This window comes from Anabrus simplex, chromosome 4 (genome assembly GCF_040414725.1).
Source record: "Anabrus simplex isolate iqAnaSimp1 chromosome 4, ASM4041472v1, whole genome shotgun sequence".
Classification (NCBI taxonomy): Eukaryota; Metazoa; Arthropoda; class Insecta; order Orthoptera; family Tettigoniidae; genus Anabrus; species Anabrus simplex.
In genome coordinates, this window is record NC_090268.1 from 296,769,638 (window position 1) to 296,792,091 (window position 22,454).

Here is a 22,454-nt window from a genome sequence, read left to right on the forward strand (position 1 = left end):
AGCGGAAGTTTACGGAGTAAGAGAGGGACAGGGGCAGAGGCCACGTGGGCGATACGTCACAACAGAAAGGGGCCTGGCCTTCTCCCGCCTAGCCCGCTTGGGCCGCTTCAGTCGCAGTGCCCATGCCGTTAGGAATAGAGCGTTTGCGCGAACGGCTCTCCGGCTGCTTTGAAATCGTGCGCCATAGAAGGCGTATAATAGCAAGTGAGTGTGATGTGTTTGTGACGTAGTGCATGTGAGGGATGTCGGGTGACAGTCGTATGCCTTGTAAATCGGAATGGTGTGGAAAGAATATTTTCACAGGATTTAATGATAATGAAAGAAGTGAATATATACAGCTGGCAGTGGCCGAACAGTTGAATGGTGGGTGTCAGAAGCGGTCAGAAGTAAGAGAGCTAAAATAAAACCTTGCTTGTCAATGTTATTGGCATTGCACTTGAATCAGCTGTAAGCACCATTAGCACTTTGTTCATACACACGACTTCCGGGCGTCATTGAAGTGTACTTCCTTCCCAGTATGCTACGTGGACATTAGTTCCCATTCATGAAAGTAGTCCACTGCATTTTTACCATATAATTTAGCTATAAACTTTAGGGTCAGTTGTAAAGTTCAATACTACAGCTGATGTTTCGGCTAGTTCATTGAAGCATATTTGTTATTACCGGTATTACTGACAACTACCAATAGCATTTTAGTAAATATTTGAAAATAAAACGAAGCTTAAGGTCATCCCATGCATTTATAATTCACTTCTGTTCTTATCAATACTCTTCAGTAGCGTCTGAACGGAAAAGGTCAAGGGTAATGAACGTAGTCAAGTACCCAAGCCTTAACCCCGTTCAGCGGAGAACTCCCTATGTGAACAGTGTGCTTATCACTACTGTAGTCATGTACAAATGAATACGTCGTCGTATTATTATTATTATTATTATTATTATTATCATCGCGTGATAGTTCTCATTTCGCGTAGTTTCTTGAATGTCGTATTTACTCTGTGGTCTATTCTTGAACTGCTTTAATGTGGTGTCTGTACTGCTTGGTTCAAATTGAGTCTGCAGTTAGAAAATAAGGTCGTGTACCTTTGACAAAGGCAGCATCCCAACATTTTCCCTTGAATTTAAATTTGAATTCATGATGATAGTCATAATTATTAATAATTAGGGTTGGTGACTTTTACCATTCTGAAATCAGAAATTTCGCATTTTTTAGCGATCATGCTTTTGTAATTTGATATTTTATGGCGTTTAAAAAAATACAGAAATTCTGAATTTTAGTCTTTCGATAACCTAATGCGAAATTAAAATCGCATTTGCACAGAACTAATACAAATAATAAAAATGAATTAAGTATAATGACAATTATTTTAAGTTGGTGTGGGCTAAAGTGCAACGTAGAAATAAGAACAAATTTAAATTGATGTAAAATCGGAATAATAATAATAATAATAATAATAATAATAATAATAATAATATACACAAAATGAAGTGGAGTTATGTTCATATATCGGTGACACATCTGAATATTTTGTTCTGTCATTGGTGTTTTCTATCACTACCAATTACATTAGATATAACAGAAATATCTTTCAGCATCTGCAATGTTGGTAGGACCCCAAATACAACGCAGAGCTACTTGTCTAAACTTTGCATAACTTTCCAAATGTGCACATGCTCCTGCTTTTAAGTGTGTAGATAAAAATAAGAGAAAGAACATTAATGACGTTTTATTTGAAAAATCTGCCGTTTCATATATATTTCGCATTTTAGAAATAAATGTATTCGATAAAAATCGTTGGTTTCGCATTTATTTTGCATTTGAATATACATTACGCATTTTACCTTTTTTCAGAACACATTAAAAAGTGATTTACCTGTCGTAAAACGTGAAAATACAGCCGTAAAAAGTTTACAAGCATTTCGCAAAATAATAATATATAGGCTAATAATAATGATCCACTTCTGGGATGGAAATCTAGTGAATTGGTCCGCCTAGTCTGTGGTCAGTTGTTGGTTTCTCTGATTACTTTGCATTATCTTCTCAACTTTACAAGGAAATGAATATTTTATCAAGGCTAGTTCCATGAAATAGTTGATAGTATATTTCGTGATAATATTAACGCCATATTCCTCCTGTTAGTGTAATATTGAGTGGGAGCTTATACCCGAGTGGTATTGCCGCTGGCTTCTCACAAAGGCGGTCGCGGTGCGAATTTCGACCAAATCGTGTGATTCCGAGTTCTTGTAAAACAAGAGGTGTCGTGACTATGATCACGATATGAACAGTCGCGTAAAACTACAAGCTTGATTTGCTTTTTAGAAGCACTGTACTCAGCAGTGGCAACGGACCAAGCATCCCTTCCTGTCCGGGTAATTACTTAGATGGTTTTGGTCTGTAAGGCCTACTAAGAACAGTATTTACATGACGAATATTCAGTGTACGCTTCACGAAATAACTTCTATTTTAAACTTGTATGAAGCTAGTATGGTAATGGATGAATACAACATTTATTGAAGCCATGTCTACAGCTACCTATTCATAACATGCACCAACCGCCCAAGGTTCGAATCAAAGATCTTTCTAAACATTATTTTGAAGTCTTAAGAGTCAGCGCTTTCATTTCTTAAGACTTTGGTATTCAATTTCATTCTTACTGGTTCTTATTACAATATCCTCTTAGATGATTTGCCAGCTGCGAAAATGGAAAACTACCGAAAGCCATCTTCAGGGCTACCGACGGTAGGATTTGAATCCACCATCTCCCGAATACAAGCTCACAGTTGCGCGACCCCAACCGTACGGCCACCTCGCTCGTTTTTTGCTCTTACAAATCAGAATGACATATTAACACCTAAGCCTTTTGGAATATTTATGCTCAGACAAAAGGTTATTGAAAAGGAAATTTCTCAGGTCATCGCGTTATTGACAACAAAATATTTGTGCGTCTTTTGTCTCGCTCCATGTCATTGGCCGAATGACCAACGTAGTGGCTTTTGGTTGAGAACCCCGAGGTCGACTCCCGACCGGGCTGGGGATTTTAGACTTGCCTGGTTAATTCCTCTTGCCTGATAACTGAGTGTTTTTTTTTTTTTTTTTTTTTTGCTTAATACACACTTTGTTACACACAAAATATCACCTTACCAACTGCCACAGAAACACGCAATAGTCAATACATCCCGTCACTTTTTACGGTTGGCGTCGGGAAAGACATCCGGCCGTAAAACAGAGCTTAATCCACATAGTAATTGGGAAAAGGTCAGAAAGATGATCATCTTTCGTTTCGGTTCTTGCATGATTGGTGTAGAAACTGGCTATATTTTTTTATGGAGTCTGTGGTACTGTGTATAGCTGTACTAATTCTGCATTTGTCTGCATTTAGAGAAACTGATGAAATATTTCTGCTAGGATAGCATGATTTAGCACCATACTATATGGGTGAACCAAGTTATTGATGCATTTATTTAATCTGTTTTCTGAGATTGAACAAAATAATACGAATTGGGTAATAAAATATTGTATGAACATTTTTTTCAAAACAATGCTGTTAGATTAGAACAGAAGCCACAGCTTAAAAGAGTACTTCCTTGAGAAGTGTTTAAAATGACGTCAGTGTCTTTTCTAGCATGAAATCTGAACAGGGATTTCCTAGTGGTTACCACTTCCGCCTATTACTTTAGTAGGCACCTTCCTTGTTCTGTTGTGCTTGGTAGCGTTTTGCTTTGAGTGGAGTCAAATCAAGCTCGATTTTATTCATTCATCATTGGGTACTGGGTGACAAAAGAGAGCGGGATGTTTATTATATATTATTTTACCGTTGACGAACTTGTTTCGAACGTTGACTATTAGGAAATAAATGGTTGTCATTTGCTCAAAACGGAGAAAGTTTTTTCTATAGATCCGTTTGTAGTAGTAATTGTAGTTGTTTTTTAAGGCTTTGGTACATATTGATCGTCATCTTAGGGTAATGTGTGTGTGCCTGCAAAATTTTGTCTGACAAACATAAGCGAATGCATTTCTATGTGGTGCTTGTTACTGGCGTGTGACTTGTAAATAACTGGGGCTGAAATAAAGCAGACGTGATGTACATGTGAGGAAGGGGTGTGAGGATGAGGCTAAAGTGTACCCCATCAAACCAGTATCAGAGCTAGGCTAGCCGGCTTGGGGAAGACTTGCTGACCCTTCGACCACAGCGGTGCACTCATTGCTGAGTTTATTCTTTCATTAAATTATTCACTTGAACGCCATGAATTGAGTAGACCAGCTTGGACAGTAAGTAACACAGGTCGCCCAAGAAAATTTTAACTACATGTGTTATCGTTATACTATGATCAAACATATAAATACACGATTACATCTAGGCCTACCGTTATTTTTTAAGTACAAATGGTCGATTCTGAATGTGGTGATAATAATAATAATAATAATAATAATAATAATAATAATAATAATAATAATAATAATAATGTTATTTGCTTTACATCCCACTAATTACTTTAACGGTTTTCGGAGACGCCGAGGTGTCTGAATTTAGTCCCGTAAGAGATTTTTACGTGCCAGTAAATCTACCGTCACCAGGCTGACGTATTTAAGCACCTTCAAATACCACCGGACTGAGCCAGGATCAAACCTGGCTAAGTTGAAGTCAGCCCGGCAATGAGATGATTTCGTTTTAACAAATTACTGGTAGAGTATTATAGTGGTGGTTGATTGCCTTTGTTTTACCGAGTTCGGTAGAAGGTAGAGCGCTGGTCTTCTGAGCTCTATTTTGCGGGTTTGATTCCGGCTCAGTCCGGTGATATTTGAAGGTGCCCAAATATAGTACGTTAGCTTCGTTCCTTGGCTGAATGGTCGTGTACAAGCCTTAGGTTCGAATCCCAGTCTGGCTGCGTTTTTTTAAACTGCGTGTGGTTAATTCTTGTAGCTCAGGGACTGGGTGTTTATGTTCGTCTTAATACAAGTCTCTATATTGTACATACAATACACCACAGTATCAGCCACCACAAAAACTCCCAATTGTAAATTCATCCCTCCTCATAAGGCTGGCGAAAGGAAGGGCATCCGGCAGTTCAACTGGGCCAAATCCATATCAGGTGCTGAGCCCAGTAAGTCGGGGAAAAAGGTCAAGAAAACAGAAATACGTCACCCTCGTGTCGGTAGATTTACCGGCGTGAAAGAACTCTGCAGGACAACATTCTGGTCCCTCCGTATCTCCAAAAAATTGAACGGGACTTTGTCGGGGTATATTGCCGAAATAATATAGATAGCACGGGTTAGAAAGTATACCACCGTTGGGGCAGTAGTAGACTACCTTAACTTCGAAATACTCTCGATGGGCCTAAGTATTCTGACGTTCGACTTCGGCGTTTCTGAAATTCTGATAAGCCACTCTATACTCTTGAATGTGTTTTCGTTAATTTTGAAGCAATTTCTTATACATATGTCGCGACATTTTGCGAATGGAATAAATATTTCACTCAAGGCCTAAGTCGCACCACAATTTTCTCATATGTTTATTCATGTATTTTGCTTCACACCTGTCAAACTTACTGAGACGAATCAAATGGCACATCACACGATATGCTACCAGACTGAAGTTCAGAACTATCCTGTTTGGCGCGAGGCATGGTGATTTTTGTACCTCGAGATGGCGGCGCTTATACATCATTCGATGACGTCATACCAAGATAAGAGACTTGTTTTTGGAGCAATGGTCCTTCCTCTTCATCATGAGATACTGACCACTATCGTGGTCTAGAAATGATTTCGATTTTAAAACTCATGTATTTGGAACGCACAGGGGCCCAAATACTTTTCCGAAACTCTAGATGTGTTCTACATCAAAATTGTGAAAGTAGTTAATGGGACATAAAAACCAATAAAATTTCCATAATATTCCCTGTGTTGCCTAACATATGATCTGAATAACTTTTATTTTAATGTCAATTAACAGTTAAAAGTAAAACGCCCTAGTTCTTAGAGGACTAATTCAAATGGCTGCCTGGGTCCTGATGAGGTGACGGTTGATCATTGTGGAGGAGCTTGGTCTCAAAACTTTGAGCTTTACCTGTTCGTTTCACAACTATTTTCCGATCATGTTTTATTAATCTCCTCCAGTCTTGTACAGTAGCCTATACTAGTTCTCGAGAAAATCGAGGGGTACCGTACTACAAATAGCTCTTCCCTCTTCAGCACTACCATCCCACACACAGTCATAGTGGCAGTCACACAGATAATGGAATGCGTTTAACTCCTCATCGGGTGTATCTTAACTGCCCTTGTGATTTCTGTTTTTTTTTTTTTCTTCCTTAACCTGCGTACCCTCCAGGGTTGGTTTTCCCCTCGGACTCAGCGAGGGATCCCACCTCTACCGCCTCAAGGGCAGTGTCCTGGAGCGTGAGACATTGGGTCGGGGAATACAACTGGGGAGAGTGACCAGTACCTCGCCCAGGCGGCCTCACCTGCTGTGCTGAACAGGGGCCTTGGTGGGGGATGGGACGATTGGAAGGGATAGACAAGTAAGAGGGAAGGAAGCGGCCGTGTCCTTAAGTAATGTACCATCTCGGCATTTTCCTGGAGGAGAAGTGGGAAACCACGGAAAACCACTTCCATGATGGTTGAGGTGGGAATCGAACCCACCTCTACTCAGTTGACCTCCCTAGGCTGAGTAGACCCCGTTCCAGCCATCGTACCACTTTTCAAATTTCGTCGCAGAGCCGTGAATCGAACCCGGGCCTCCGGGGGTGGCAGCTAATCACGCTAACCACTACACCAGAGAGGCGGACGTGTGATTTCTATACGGTGGAATATTCCGAAAAGAAGTAGCCCTGTTAAGTTCTGTTACTCTTCCCACTCCTAAACGGATCTAATTGCGTTCATCGTGTTATAACTGTAATTAGATCATTTTCCACTTACTGCGATTTCTACACTGACATGTTCGGCTGTTTGAAAATTATAAAATATGTCTTGGTGGAGTGGCTAATTTCTTCGTTTCGTGGCCGCATTGTTTCAGGCAATTCTTGTGTACATCAGTATTTATTACTCAGTAGACTCCTCGCAGTCTGTTCAGTAGCTCCCAGAATTTCCTGTCTGACCATCCTTGAAGGACCGAGCTCGATAGCTGCAGTCGCTTTATTGCGGCCAGTATCTAGTATTCGGGAGATAGTGGGTTCGAGCCCCACTGTCGGCAGCCCTGAAGATGGTTTTCCGTGGTTTCCAATTTTCACACCAGGCAAATGCTGGGGCTGCACCTAATTAAGGCCACGGCCGCTTCCTTCCAACTCCTAGCTCCTTCCTGTTCCATCGTCGCCATAAGACCTGTCTGTGTCGGTGCGACGTAAAGCAACTTGCAAAAATTGCATCTTTGAAGGAGGTTTACAGATTTCGTCGCACGCTTTTCTCTTTACACCGTAACAAATTAATTCTCTGTGGATTGTGGTTCTTTGCTCATGATTATTATACCCACAAAACATGAAGTTATTCTCAGCGCTCGTAAATAAATGCGCAGACTTCCACTTTTGATTACACTGCCTTAGATCACGCTTACGAAATATATAGTTGCCTACAACTTGCAATTCTGTATCCTTCTCGCTGTAGACTATATGAACATCATACGCCGATGAACCATTGCAATATGACCACCCCGACCAGGGAATATTAGGCACGTCTGGAGCGGGGAGAGTAGCCTATGCTGCTGATAGCATGGTATGTATAGGGCAGGTCGACAGGCTTGCTGTTAGTAGTGTCTCCGACGTCCAAATGGGAAAAGCTGCCGATCTCCCCGCCTTTGGCATAGGGCAAGCTGTGATGACATGGCGCCTTGGTTCCAGCAACTCTGAAACGACGCGGCGTGTGGAGTGATCTCGTACCGCTGTTGTGAGCTCTCACCGAAAATGGTACAACGATGAGGAGACGACGTATCGTCCATCTGTATGACGACAGCGGCTCATTGGTGCCAGAAATCATCGGAAGCTGTCGCGCATTGTTCCGAGCGACTGCGGAGCCACAGTTGGAGAAATCGCCCCACAGGTACAACGGTGATGACCAGGCGAATATTTCCCAAGCATACGGTTCATCGAATACAGCTGTGCATTGGACTGCTGAGTGGGTGATTCAGCTCAATAGATTGGCTCACAATAATCACCACTTGACTGTAGATGGTTGGAAAAAGATTGCTATTCGGTATCTGGACGTTATTCGGAACAAGTCCATCCGTTCAAGTCTGCAGTATCTGATGGTGACGACCACTTCAAACAGGACAGTGCACTGTGGACACTGCCAAAAATTATAAAGAACTGTTTCGAGGAATATGCTTAAATGCCGTGGCCCCCACATAGTCCTGATATGAACCCCACTGAGCATTTGTGGTCTGATTTGGGGAAGAGTTTTCGTGCTACATCACCACTTCCCGGCAGTGTACGCCAACTGGAGTATCTGCTGTTGCGCTTGTGGAACCGGATAGCCCAGATACCTTCCGCCACCTTGTCGAATCCATTCCTCGCCGAGTGGCCGCTGTTCTGCAGGCAAAAGGTGGTCCTACATCGCATTAGGAAAGTGGTCGTAATGCAATGGCTCATCGGTGTATATATATCCCGATTATGCCTCTTCACGGAGTCACTTTTTCACACACAACTCTGAAGAGAACATCGAATCCGTTCTCGGGAGGGTTTACCCATGGAATCATCTCTTGCCAAGACGACTCCCCACCCTTCTCTTCGGCTCATTAACGAATGCAATAAAACTTAGGATGAATGACCCGATGCGCGCAACTCGACCCGTCCCGCCTCATTGTTTTAAGAGATGTAAGGTGTCGCGTTTTCCTTTGGATGGATTTCTTTAACGTAGGTATCTGCAAATTGCTGGCACGGTATACCTTATCATTACTTCAATACCTACTGACTTTGCCTGGATTCGACCCCGAATCTTGGACGGAGGAAGAAAATCCGTAACGAGGAGGGCGACCGTAGAAGAGATGTTCAGATCGAGTTCATTTCTCAGATTGTATTAGGAGTGATGATTTGTATTAGTTATAGGCCTAATAAATATTGCACCGGGCGAGTTGGCCGTGCGCGTAGAGGCGCGCGGCTGTGAGCTTGCATCCGGGAGATAGTAGGTTCGAATCCCACTATCGGCAGCCCTGAAAATGGTTTTCCGTGGTTTCCCATTTTCACACCAGGCAAATGCTGGGGCTGTACCTTAATTAAGGCCACGGCCGCTTCCTTCCAACTCCTAGGCCTTTCCTATACCATCGTCGCCATAAGACCTTTCTGTGTCGGTGCGACGTAAAGCCCATAGCAAAAATAAATAAATAAATATATTGCATAATGGAGTGAAATATATATCGACGTTGCAAAGGAATGAATTTAAAACCAATAAATCAAGATGATCGGTATATGCCTCTGGTCGACACTACAGACTACGAATAATATTGCTGATTCTTTCTCTCCAAAGAACATGTCCTCGGACACTCCCGGCACTAAAAGCCATACGCCATTTCTCTCCAAAGAATGAAGAGAAAATCCGTCTCAAATATTGATCCCCACCCGCACACCCTTGCGCAGCAACAATATTTCACCTCCTGTGCGCCAATATTCTCGTTGTTTTATTAATATATGTTGAGTTTTCAGCCTGAAGGCTGGTTTGATCCTTAACAGTTCAGCCATCAGCTGTGGCGTGGTCGACACTGAAGAGGCTACAGGGAAAATGAAAAGTTAGGTAGTTTACCGTTTCTTTCCTCGCTGAGCCACAAGTTGCTATTAATATCAGTCTGCCAAGACCACTGAAATGCATGCAGCAACCGACCCTATGAGGGGCATTTTCACACGATTCGTACTGGGATTGGCTGCGTAAGGAATGCCATTGCTCAAACCTCAATCACTTTCATATTGCCAAAGCCAAGGATGAGACAGAGACAGGTCAGTGAAAGTAACAAATTTGTTCTGGCCCATATCAGAAAACATAGTACACTATAAACACTAGGTATCCCCAGAAAAAGCAATTTACTCGGGAATTATGAATATAATAATAATAATAATAATAATAATAATAATAATAATAATAATAATAATACCGGGCGAGTTGGCCGTGCGGTTAGAGGCGCGCGGCTGTGATCTTGCATCCGAGAGATAGTGGGTTTGAATCCCACTGTCGGCAGCCCTGAAGATGATTTTCCCGTGGTTTACCATTTTCACACCAGGCAAATGCTGGGGCTGTACCTTAATTAAGGCCACGGCCGCTTCCTTCCAACTCCTAGGCCTTTTCTCTCCCATCGTCGCCATAAGACCTACCTGTGTCGGAGCGACGTAAAGCAATTAGCAAATAATAATAACAATAATAATAATACTGTTATTGGTATTACGTCTCGGTAACTAATTTTACGGTTTTTGGTGCCCATCGAGATGCCAGTAATTTTGTCCTGCAGGAGTTCCTCTACGTGGGTGCCGGTGAATATACTGACACGAGGCTGTCGTATTTGAGCACCTTCAAATACCAATGGACTGAACGGGAGTCGAACCCACAGACTCGGCCTCTGAAATCTAGCGCTATACTGTCAGAACATGTCAGCCCGCGAGTCACAATCAGGTAAGAGTCCACAACCCTGAGGCTCTTACAAGGTTATTTAGGTACGTAAAGTATTACACACATTGACGAAATATTAACACCACACTTATGAAAGAATTTGATTTTCATACTCCGAATGGCACCGAGACAATATTGTGCGAGAATCTACAGAAACTCCAACGATACGAGAAAAATCGCTCTTAAATTTGAAATGCGTTTTAAGTTTTGCCAACTCTCAGTCTCGCTCTGGATAGCGTGTTGTAATCCTGTGCAACTGTTCCGTTGCACACACCGCCTCTCAGCACCGACAACGAACGAACGATGAATGAATCAGTCCCCTAGCTGGAGGGGGAGTAAACGGGAAGGTGAAGAGCAATGAAACATGCAAGTTGATAAACAGGAGTAACCAAAAGGAGAGCATCGGATCGTTGTTAGAAATTGAGATTTTCTGGTGAACACAATCACTTCACCTGATTTTGTGGTAAAAAATGAGCAAGGAAGTTTGAGTTTTACATTCCTTTTTAGGTAATATCGCGATCTTAGACGTACGACCTCCAGTTTTACGTGGGTTTCGAACTACTGAGACGTGACTTTTCATTTAATTTCATAAATCCAACGTGCATGGGGCGAGATTAGAACCGCGGGATTACAGGTCATTGACACCCGACCGTCCTTTGGAAACTCGACCTTCAAGTCCCATATTTGCAATGAGGATGTGTTGCGAAATTTCGGAAATTAAAAAGTCCATTCTTGCTGTTTTCAATCCTATTTAATCCAATGATCATTTCGTAATCGGGAACCAATTAGGCATTCATAGGCATTATACATTAAAATAGGCAAACATATCTTTGTTGCATATAATCCTAAGACTCCGAAATTAATATTAAATCTTTTGCCTTATATTTGTGGAAATGAAGCATAGGCATTTTGCCTCACATTCAATGTGTAGTTCTGTGCGATGATGTGTTTAGCTGTGAGCTTGCATCCGGGAGATAGTGGGTTAGAGCACCACTGTCGGCAGCCCTGAAGATGGTTGTCCGTGGTTTCCGATTTTCACACCAGGCAAATGCTGCGACTGTACCTTAATCAAGGCCACGGCGTCTTCCTTCCCATTCCTAGGCCTTTCCTCTCCCATCCTCGCCATAAGACCTATCTGTACAGAGCTCGATAGCTGCAGTCGCTTAAGTGCGGCCAGTATCCAGTATTCGGGAGATAGTAGGTTCGAACCCCACTGTCGGCAGCCCTGAAAATGGTTTTCCATGGTTTACCATTTTCACACCAGGCAAATGCTGGGGCTGTACCTTGAGGCCACGGCCGCTTCCTTCCCACTCTTAGCTCCTTCCTGTCCCATCGTCGCCATAAGACCTATCAGTGTCGGTAAATTAAAGGCTAGGATTCGTAACGCTTATACCGTTGTGGTCAAGTAAGAATTTACCGCCGTGGTCAAATAAGAACGAGACTCCATGGCTAAATGGTTAGTGTGCTGGCCTTTGGTCACAGGCGTCCCGGGTTCGATTCCCAGCAGGGTCGGGAATTTTAGCATAACTAGTTAATTCCGCTGGCACGGGGACTGGGTTATGTGTCGTCTTCACCATAATTTCATTATCGTCACGATGCGCAGGCCTACAGGCAGCAAATCAAAAGACCTGGCATCTGTATTAGTATTATTTATTTACCACATTTCTGTACAGACGTGCACATTAATGGTGTCACGACATAAACAATCAACACTGACCCACTCCAGTACTGAAAAGAAGGGGAGAGAGTGAAGGGGTAGTGTCGAAGGCACAATGACTCACCTTCTCGCTTAACGCATTGCTGCATGGACTGCATGCAGACAGCCCGCTACAAGACTTGGTTGTGATCGAAATGGGCACAGTTACAGATGTATTGAAGTACAGCATTAGGTTACCTACTTGTCCGGCCTCGCGGTGTACGGGATAACGCGTCCGGCCACCCCGGGTTCGATTCCCGGCCGGGTCAGGGGGTTTTAATCGTAAATGATTATATCCCTGGCCTGGAGACTGCGTGTTTGTGTCGTCCTTAACGTTTCTCACATTCAACACTCAACACTTCCGCAATTCCAATTACATGGAGGTTCATATATTGTGCAAGTAGGGGCAAAAGAACTCTATAGGTCGACGCCCCGAACAAATAGCATTTTAACATAAAAATTAAAGAGTAACCTACTCTTATAATTACAGTATTATGAGGTAAAGGAGGTTTTTAACCGAAAAGTATTTTATACTAGTTAGGAATATTTTGTAGCTGCGTTAAATCGGGTCTACCAATCCTTCTTCACTTCGTTCTTGTCATATTTCTATCCATCTCCAAACTGTCTTAAGACTGCATGGTATTGCTTGTGTTATTGCTTGGGGGACCATGTGAGCCTCCCACATGCCAATAATACGTCCTCGATTCACCTGTGATAGGATAGGAGCCATCTTATTACAATGTTACAGTATAACGCCGGAATATACAACTGTGTATTCAGCACTACCTGTTCACTCCCTTCCCCTCCTTTTCAGTACTGGAGTGGGGCAGTGTTGATTGTTTATGTCGGGACACCATTAATGTGCGTGCGTGTACAATACGGCCTTTGCTGGTGAGATGTAGTGTTTACAGTGCACTATGTCTTCTGGTATGGGCTATATCAAATTTGTTACTTTCATTGACCTGTCTCAGTCTCATCCTTGGCTTTGACAATATGAAAGTGACTGAGGTATGAGTGATGCTAGTAATACCATTGCTTATGCAGCCAGTCCCTGTTATGAATGGTGTCAAAATATCGCTCATAGGGTCAGTTGGTGCATGCATTTCAGTGGGCTTGGCAGACTGATATGTAATAGCAGAGGCTGGCTCGGTGAGGAAAGCAACGGGAAACTACCTCACTCCTCATTTCCCTAGTACGCCTCTTCGGTGACGCCTAGGCTATTTATGACAGCTGTTGGCGGAGCTGCAGAGGATCAAACCAGCCTTCGGGCTGAATACCCAACATACACACGGGCAACAAATCAAAAGACCTGCATCTGGAGAGCCGAACCTGTTCTCGGACACTCCCGGCACTAAAAGCCATACGCCATTTAATTTTTTTCAAGAACGAGAATTGACAAAGAGGGCTTGGTCGGGAAAGGTAAGCAATTGTAGCCTGATGTAAGTTAATGGAAGCAATAGAACACAACGGGGCCTCGTCTATATCGTCTCAAATTGAGAACTCCTAGCGTGCTGTCACGCGAAAGAAGGACATTTCGGTTTAATTTGTAGGGTAGCTAATTGTGTAGTGCTCAGTTTTATATATTTATGAGCATATCTGCATTTTACACAGTGTATGCCATCATACCGCAAATTGTTTTCTGTGATTACAGTTTATTTTTTAAGTCATAGCACTACTGTATAATATTTACTCAATCAAGATAGCGCATACAATATTTGAGTACACCTTGTTGAGCTACTGCACGCGCCGAATGACCTATCCCATCTGAATGAATAGGAGAGATTTTTACGCTAACAAGATTATCCTCGACGCGGAACCTCCGACAATGCTTCGACAACCACAATGCGGCAACTCTAATACAGGAAAGACAAAATAGGAAAAATCATTCCTCGATGGTCGTCAACCTTCTGCGAAGAGACGATAAGACTTTCCTTCCGTTTTTACAATACGAACAGCAGTGTGCTACAATATAGTAGCCAGTCATACCCTCGTGTCGTACGTTCAAAGTTGTGGGATAAAATCCCGGCTTTAAACAATGCCTAAATGCAAGAAATCCGTGTCTGAAGCGCAGCGTTACTTTGGTCGCACTTTTCTTTTAGGATACGTATTTCATTTCATCGTACTTTTTCTGTTAATTTACGCTCGTTACGAAATAAACATGCTTCATGTGGCAACGCTGCACGTGCTGTGTTACGCCGCTCCAAACTGTGTATGTTTGTGTTGCCATGACTTAGTAATTGGCATATTCCTTTGAATAAGTACCCACATTAGTAGTGAATGGATATTGTGTTGGTGTATTCTTTTGTGTTTACAAAATTTAACCTTGTCAACATTCTATAAATATGGAGTTCGAAATAATCAAGAGTAACAGAAGATAAGAGATTGTAGTCTACAATGGCAGTGAACGTAGCAACGGTACAAACACATTTTGAGTGTTTTTTTATGCTAGTTTAAAACAGACCATAGCAAACAAAAAAAATTAAAAGCCGATAACATAGCAAATCACGGCGAAAACATTGTACCAACTCTTATAAATTAAAAAATTAGAGCACTGAAGGAAAGTCTTCTTATTCTTCTTCTTCCGGTACCGTCTCCTCGCAGAAGGTTGACGAACTTCGTGGAATGAGTTTTCCTATTTTGTGTTTCCTTTATTAGAGTTGCCGCATTATAATTTTCGAAGCATTGCCGGAGGTTCTACTTCATTTCATCCCCTAAATAACGAAGGATGAATTATGGTGGTAGTGATGATAGCAATTTTAGGAGGTGTATGTTGAGTTATATTTCCCTCACCTTCTATAATTTGTTTACCAAGAAGGTTAAAGTTGTTGGCCGTAGCTGTCAGTGTGTTAGGAGGATGGTTGGGATACGAGATTTTTAAGTTTCCTTTATCTTAGCCCACGCCCACGCTTCCCTTCTATCTTGCCTTCCGTTATCAGTTGTATGAGGCCATGTTTGTTATTTTGGAAGTAGTGACCGAAAAGAGGCTGCTTTCCTGCTTTTCGCATGGGATCTTGAACATTCTACGGTACACCCACATGTCAGAGGCCTGAAGTCTGTTTATTCTCTACCCAAAAGACCTCTTTAAATAACACGCTGACAGTAACATTGGTCTCAGAGACCGGACTCGTGTAACTACTGACACCACGTAAAATCCATGCATGTTTAGCTCGTGATAATATATTTTAAACCATGAAAACATGGTGTGGTTTACTGTAGTCACGTCCTAGTTCGTGAACCATGGGCAACGGCTGAGTGGTCTAGTAAGTGGTCGTGAGAATCCGGATACCAATTGCTATGGAATGGGAATGGGCATCTCGGACATATTCTGAGTCATGGCCCTCCTTGTGCTCAGACGGCTAGGACTATACAATCCACCGTGGCCCCTAACCAGTTAGAGGAGAGATCCTCACTTGGACTATGTGCAAATAGGGTAGCATCCTGCTTCATGAATTTACCGAGCTCAGAACATTTTAAGCAAGCCTCGGACCTATCGGAGTAACGGAGTCCCACTCCCACTTGACAGGTGAGGGACTCCTTGGAAACAACTTGGCGAACGAAATCGAATTCGATGGGGAGCTATCAATATTAATGGGGCTTATGGAAGAAAGTTGAACTGGCTGAGTCAGCAAAAAAGATGCACCTGGATGTGCTAGGAGTAAGCGATATTCGGGTATGAGGAGATAACGAGGAAGAGATAGGAGATTATAAAGTGTACTTGACGGAGGGAAGGGCAGAGTATGGGGTAGGGCTGTTTGTTAGGAATACCATTGCACGCAACTTAGTTTCTGTTAGGCATGTAAATGAGCGAATGATGTGGGTAGATTTGGCAGTGGGAGGACTTAGGACGAGAATTGTCTCAGTGTATTCATGTGAGGGTGCAGATGAGGATGAAGTTGACAAGATTTATGAAGCATTGAGTGACATCGTAGTCAGGGTGAACAGCAAGGATAGGATAGTGCTAATGGGCGATTTCAATGGGAGAGTTGAAAATCGAACTGAAGGATACGAAATAGTGATTGGAAAATGTGGGGAAGATATGGAAGCTAATGGGAATGGGAAGCGTTTGCTGGTCTTCTGTGCTAGTATGGGATTAGCGGTTACAAATTCATTCTTCAAACATAAGGCTATTCACCGCTACACGTGGGAGGTTAGGGGTACCAGATCCATAATAGACTATATCTTAACCGACTTCGAATTCAGGAAGTCTGTTACGAATGTACGAAGTTTCCGGGGATTTTTCGATGATACAGACTACTATCTGATCTGTGGTGAACTAAGTATCTCTAGGCCTAGGATAGAGAAAGTGAAATTTGTCTGCAAAAAAAATAAGGGTAGAAAATATCCAGGACGAGGAAATTAGACAGAAGTACATGGATATGATTAATGAGAAGTTTTGAACATTAGACAGTAAGCAGGTTCAGGATATAGAAAGAGAATGTGTGGCATACAGGGATGCTGTAGTAGAAACCGCAAGGGAATGCCTAGGAACGACTGTGTGTAAAGATGAGAAAAAGCTAACCTTGGTGGAATGATGAAGTGAGAGCAGTTTGTAAACGTAACAAGAAGGCTTATCAGAAATGGCTCCAAATAAGAGCCGATGTAGACAGGGTATTGTACGTATACGAAAGAAACAGAGCGAAACAAATAGTTGTTGAATCCAAAAAGAAGTCATGGGAAGATTTTGGTAATCACCTGGAAAGGCTAGGTCAAGCAGCAGGGGAAACCTTTCTGGACAGTAATAATCTTAGGAAGGAAGGGAAAAAGGAAATGAACGATGTTTTGGGTAATTCCGGTGAACTCATAACGTAAAAGGAAATCTTCCTGGTGGTTTTGCGAACAGCCAAGCTCATGGGGAGGAGGAAAATTATGTTGGTGAAATTACGCTTGAGGAAGTGGAAAAGATGGTAAATAAACTCCATTGTCATAAAGCAGCAGGAATAGATGAAATTAGACCTGAATTGGTGAAGTATAGTGGGAAGGCAGGGATGGCTTCGTAGAGTAGTAAGATTAGCAGGGAGTGTAGGTAAGGTACCTTCCGACTGGACAAAAACAGTAATTGCACCTATCTACAAGCAAGGGAACAGGAAGGATTGCAACAACTATCGAGGTATCTCATTGATTAGTATACCAGGCAAAGTATTCGCTGGCATCTTGGAAGAGAGGGTGCGGTCAGTGGTTGAGAAGAAGTTGGATGAAAACCAGTGTGGTTTCAGACCACAGAGGGGCTGTCAGGGTCAGATTTTTAGTTTGCGCCAGGTAATTGAAAAATGCTACGAGAGGAACAGATAGCTGTGTTTATGTTTCGTAGATCTAGAGGAAGCATATGACAGGTACCGAGGGAAAAGATGTTCGCCATACTGGGGGACTATGGAATTAAAGGTAGATTATTAAAATCAAACAAAGGCATTTATGTTGACAATTGGGCTTCAGTTAGAATTGATGGTAGAATGTGTTCTTTGTTCAGGGTACTTGCAGGGGTTAGACAAGGCTGTAATCTTTCACCTTTGCTGTTCGTAGTTTACATGGATCATCTGCTGAAAGGTATAAAGTAGCAGGGAGGGATTCATTCAGATGGAAATGTAGTAAGCGGTCTGGCCTATGCTGGCGACTTAGTCGTAATGGCAGATTGTGCAGAAAGCCTGCAGTCCAATATCTTAGAACTTGAAAATAGGTGCAATGAGTATGGTATGAAAATTAGCCTTTCGAAGACTAAATTGATGTCAGTAGGTAAGAAATTCAACAGAATTGAATGTCAGGTTGGTGATACAAAGCTAGAACAGGTCGATAATTTCAAGTATTTAGTTTGTGTGTTCTCCCAGGATGGTAATATAATGAGATTGAATCAAGGTGTAGTAAAGCTAACGCAGTAAGCTCGCAGTTGCGATCAACAGCATTCTGTAAGAAGGAAGTCAGCTCCCAGACGAAACTATCTTTACATCGGTCTGTTTTCAGACCAACTTTGCTTTACGGGAGCGAAAGCTGGGTGGACTCAGGATATCTTATTCATAAGGTAGAAGTAACAGACATGAAAGTAGCAGGAATGATTGCTGGTAAAAACCGGTGGGAACAATTGCAGGAGGGTACTCGGAATGAGAAGATAAAGGCTAAGCTAGGAATGAACTCGATGGATCAATCTGTACGCATAAACCGGCTTCGGTGGTGGGGTCGTGTGAGGCGAATGGAGGAGGATAGGTTACCCAGGATAATAATGGACTCTATTATAGAGGTTAAGAGAAGTAGAGGGAGACCAAGACGACGATGGTTAGACTCAGTTTCTAACTATTTAAAGATAAGAGGTAACTTATATGAGGCCACTGCACTAGTTGCAAATAGAAGATTGTGGCGACATTTAGTAAATTCACAGAGGCTTGCAGACTGAACGCTGAAGTGCATAACGGTCTATAATGATATTGAATGTATGTATGTATGTATGTAAATGTAAACACATTTTGCTATAAATTGGTACACTCTAAATGAATGAACTAATATACAAAATGGTCAGAATTACAAACTTGCAGTTCAAAATTACTCAAGGCATTAGCAGAGGCGGTAAGGCCAAGCAGACCTCGAATAATATTGTGTGCGAGTATTTTTCTAGTTTGAGTTTGCAGCTGGCTGTACCAAACAAATTTATTTTTACCTAGGTACGCATCATTTATTGGAGGAGTGTCAAGTGAAGCGGTTGTAGTTGTCATCTCTATCCTTATGGCTGGCTTCGTCAGGGTTCAGCATGCCGTCTTCTAACAACTGGGTATCTGAATCATATGTAATGTTCTGACCAGCGTTGCTGATTAGTGATTATAAATAAAATCTGGGTCTCTGAAGAGTCGCTCCCTTTCACCTCATCGTTATCATCTTCCAACCATTCTTCCAATCTCGTGCGAAATTCAACATCATTTTGTGTCGTTGCCGCTGCAGTATGGTGGAATACTTTTTCGATGTCTTCGGAATACAATAAACACCAATTACCTAAGAAAAATCAAGCTCAAATTGAACTAACAGATATGTTGTAATTGATAAAATACGTTATTCGACATACCGGTCTGTAAGGAGGACAAACTTGGCACAGAGGAATGACATATTTGACAAAGAACGCCTATAACAATGCACTAAGTAGTTTTGAGACAACAAACACGCTAAAGCTCATTATTAGACGAAAGATCAAAGAGCACACAGCTCGAAAGAGAAAGTATATCGTTCGTCATCGTTGCCAATATCGGAGAAATAAAATAACATAGTGGCCTTACAGACCGATCTTTCCGGTTGAGGGACGAAGCCATTAGTGTCGATTCTTCGACACCATAAAGCAGCACCGGTAACACGGAACACTTCACTACACGACGAGTTTCCGGTCGGAGGTCTCACTGTTAGTTGCACGCAAATTGTTTTAATTTCAGAAACATGCTTCTTGCAATGACGATTTCTACTTCCGGAGCCCATTCTAGTCTTACCCAGCATCCTAGGGACTTGACATGAGGCAATTTTTCGATGAAATGAAATGGCGTATGGCTTTTATTGCCATGAGTGTCCGAGGACATGTTCGGCTCGCCAGGTGCAGGTCTTTTGATTTGACCCTCGTAGGTGATCTGCGCGTCGTAATAAGGATAAAATAATGATGATGATGACCCATACACCCAGTCGTGGTTAAAATTCTCGACCCTGCCTGGAATGGAACCCGGATCCCCTGTGACCAAAGACCAGCACGCAAACCATGTAGCCATGGAGTTTCAGTATTTAGACGGACAATTTGCTGGTGTGTGTGTGTGGGGGGGGGGGGTAAGGTGAGAACGCTTCCTTCTGTTCTTATTCCATTGAATACGCTTTACACTATACTTCTTAAGACGTGGTTACAAACACTAAAGAATTATTTTCATATATAGGCAGTAGTAGTAAAATCGTACCGAGCGAGTTGGCCGTACGGTTAGGGTCGCGCACTGTGGGCTTGCACTCGGAAGACAGTGGGTTCGAATCCCACTGTCGGCAACCATGAAGATGGTTTTCCGCGATTTCCCATTTTCACATCAGCAAATGCCGGGGCTGTACTTTAAGGCCACGGCCGCTTCCTTCCCACTCCTCGCCATAAATCCTAACAATTTGTTTACCGGGCGAGTTAGCCGTGCAGTCAGGGGCGCGAGGCTGTGAGGTTGCATCCGGGAGATAGTGGGTTCGAATCCCACTGTCGTCAGCCCTGAAGATGGTTTACTGTTTTTTCCCCATTTTCACACCAGGTAAATGCTGAGATTGTACCTTAATTAAGACCACGGCCGCTTCCTTCCAACTCCTAGGCCTTTCCTATCCCATCGTCGCCATAAGACCCATCTGTGTCGGTGCGGCGTAAAGTCACTAGCAAAAAAAAAAAAAAATTGTTTACGTTGCACCGACGCAGATAGGTCTCATGATGGCGATTGTATAGGAAAGGCTTAAGCCCCATTCACAACGCAAACGTAAGGTAAACTAAGTTAGCGTTAACTTGGAAGTTTGCGGCCATGTTATCTGATGAAACCATTCACATTGCGCCGACGTTAACTTAACTGCGAGTCCGTAAAATTAAGGGACTGCAAACTCTAAGCTCTTGCCGTTTATTTTACGTTAAATTTAAGAACCAGCCAATCAGAGCAGACGTAAACATTGTATTTTGTGTGCGATATAATGCCTTCTTTCGGTGAAACACTTGTAATCCTCTTTCAAAATAATCTTTGTGTGTATTTATGATAAAATGAAAATGAATTACAAAGACGCTCTACCGAAAGAGAATACGTGGAAATAAGTATGCTGTAGCAATGAAATCTGACTGTAATTGACGGGAGACCAGCTCGCAGCGCTGGCGATTGACAATCCCTGTATATTTCTTAACATTGACAGACTACTAGTTCACGAAAACGATATCATCCGAACATCTCATCGGAGTGTGATAGCTAGGCGCATAGATGTCGGTAAAGGAGACCTTACCGTTCTTTTTATTAGCAAAGGGGAATCAAATCGTAAGAGTGTATCAAAAAGTTCAGGTTTCATCCGCGTGTACAAAGCGAACTGATGAGGGTTATTTCTTACAGTAGATTACCGATATCGCCCTGAGATAACCTTCTTTGATTCAAGGGTAGACCCATATTCTGCACCTTTGTTTAGTTCGCCTATTCAGATACACAGCTCCCACGAGCAAAACAATAGATGTTTGAAGTAATATGAATTCCGCTACCACGTTGTTTGATTCCATCGAGACTTCCATCGAAACTGCGAGATAGCCTAAAACCCGACTTCCGTGCTAAATAACATGACATTGTTTTGATTGGCTGCTGTGTACTCTTTACGTTCATGTTACGTTCCTCCATTGTGAATAGCACAAATTTTACGTTAATTTTGCGGGTACGTTACGTTGTAAAGTTTACGGTTACGTTTGTATTGTGAATTAGGAGTGGGAAGGAAGCGACCGTGACCTTAAGGTACAGCTCCACCATTTGCCTGGTGTGGAAATGGGGAAAAAACGGAAAACTCAATTTCGGGGCTGCCGACACTGGGGTTCGAACCCAGTATCTTACGGATGCAAGCTCACAGCTGCGCGCCCCTTCCGCACGGCCAACCCCCCTCCGCCATAAATCCTATCGGTGTCGGTGCGACTTAAAACAAATTGTTAAAAAAGTAAAGTCTTTTTTATTACTTGTACGTTATTACCAATCTGACCTTCCCTCGCGAAAAATACATCTTTTGTTTTAGATGACGGTACATTCTATTATGCTCCCAGGCATTTCTATCAAATGTATACCATATGTCCCAGTGTGAATGTTTTAAATATTCATGACCGAGCTCGATAGCTGCAGTCGCTTAAGTGCGGCCAGTATCCAGTATTCGGGAGATAGTAGGTTCGAACCCCACTGTCGGTAGCCCTGAAAATGGTTTTCCGTCGCACCGACACAGATAGGTCTTATGGCGACGATGGGATAGGAAAGGCCTAGGAGTTGGAAGGAAGCGAGCGTGGCCTTAATTATGGTACAGCCCCAGCATTTGCCTGGTGTGAAAATGGGAAACCACGGAAAACCATTTTCAGGGCTGCCGATAGTGGGATTCGAACCTACTATCTCCCGGATGCAAGCTCACAAGCCGCGCGCCACTACGCGCACGGCCAACTCGCCCGGTAGATGATTTATTGATACGCAAAGAACTCTCCTTCAGTGCAAAAGTGTGCCATTG

At 42.6% G+C, this 22,454-nt stretch overlaps 1 protein-coding gene across 6 annotated transcripts in view; it reads left to right on the forward strand.

Moving 5' to 3' along the window:
* The first annotated feature begins 216 nt into the window (after positions 1-216).
* Positions 217-22,454, forward strand: part of ATP8A (ATPase phospholipid transporting 8A1) — a 305,670-nt gene continuing 283,432 nt past the window's right edge. For all 6 annotated transcript variants that reach the window (XM_068227251.1, XM_068227249.1, XM_068227247.1 and 3 more), the window contains exon 1: positions 217-363. In XM_068227251.1, the coding sequence (XP_068083352.1) occupies positions 243-363 (121 nt within the window). In that variant the 5' untranslated portion in view covers positions 217-242. The remainder of the gene's footprint in view (positions 364-22,454) is intronic.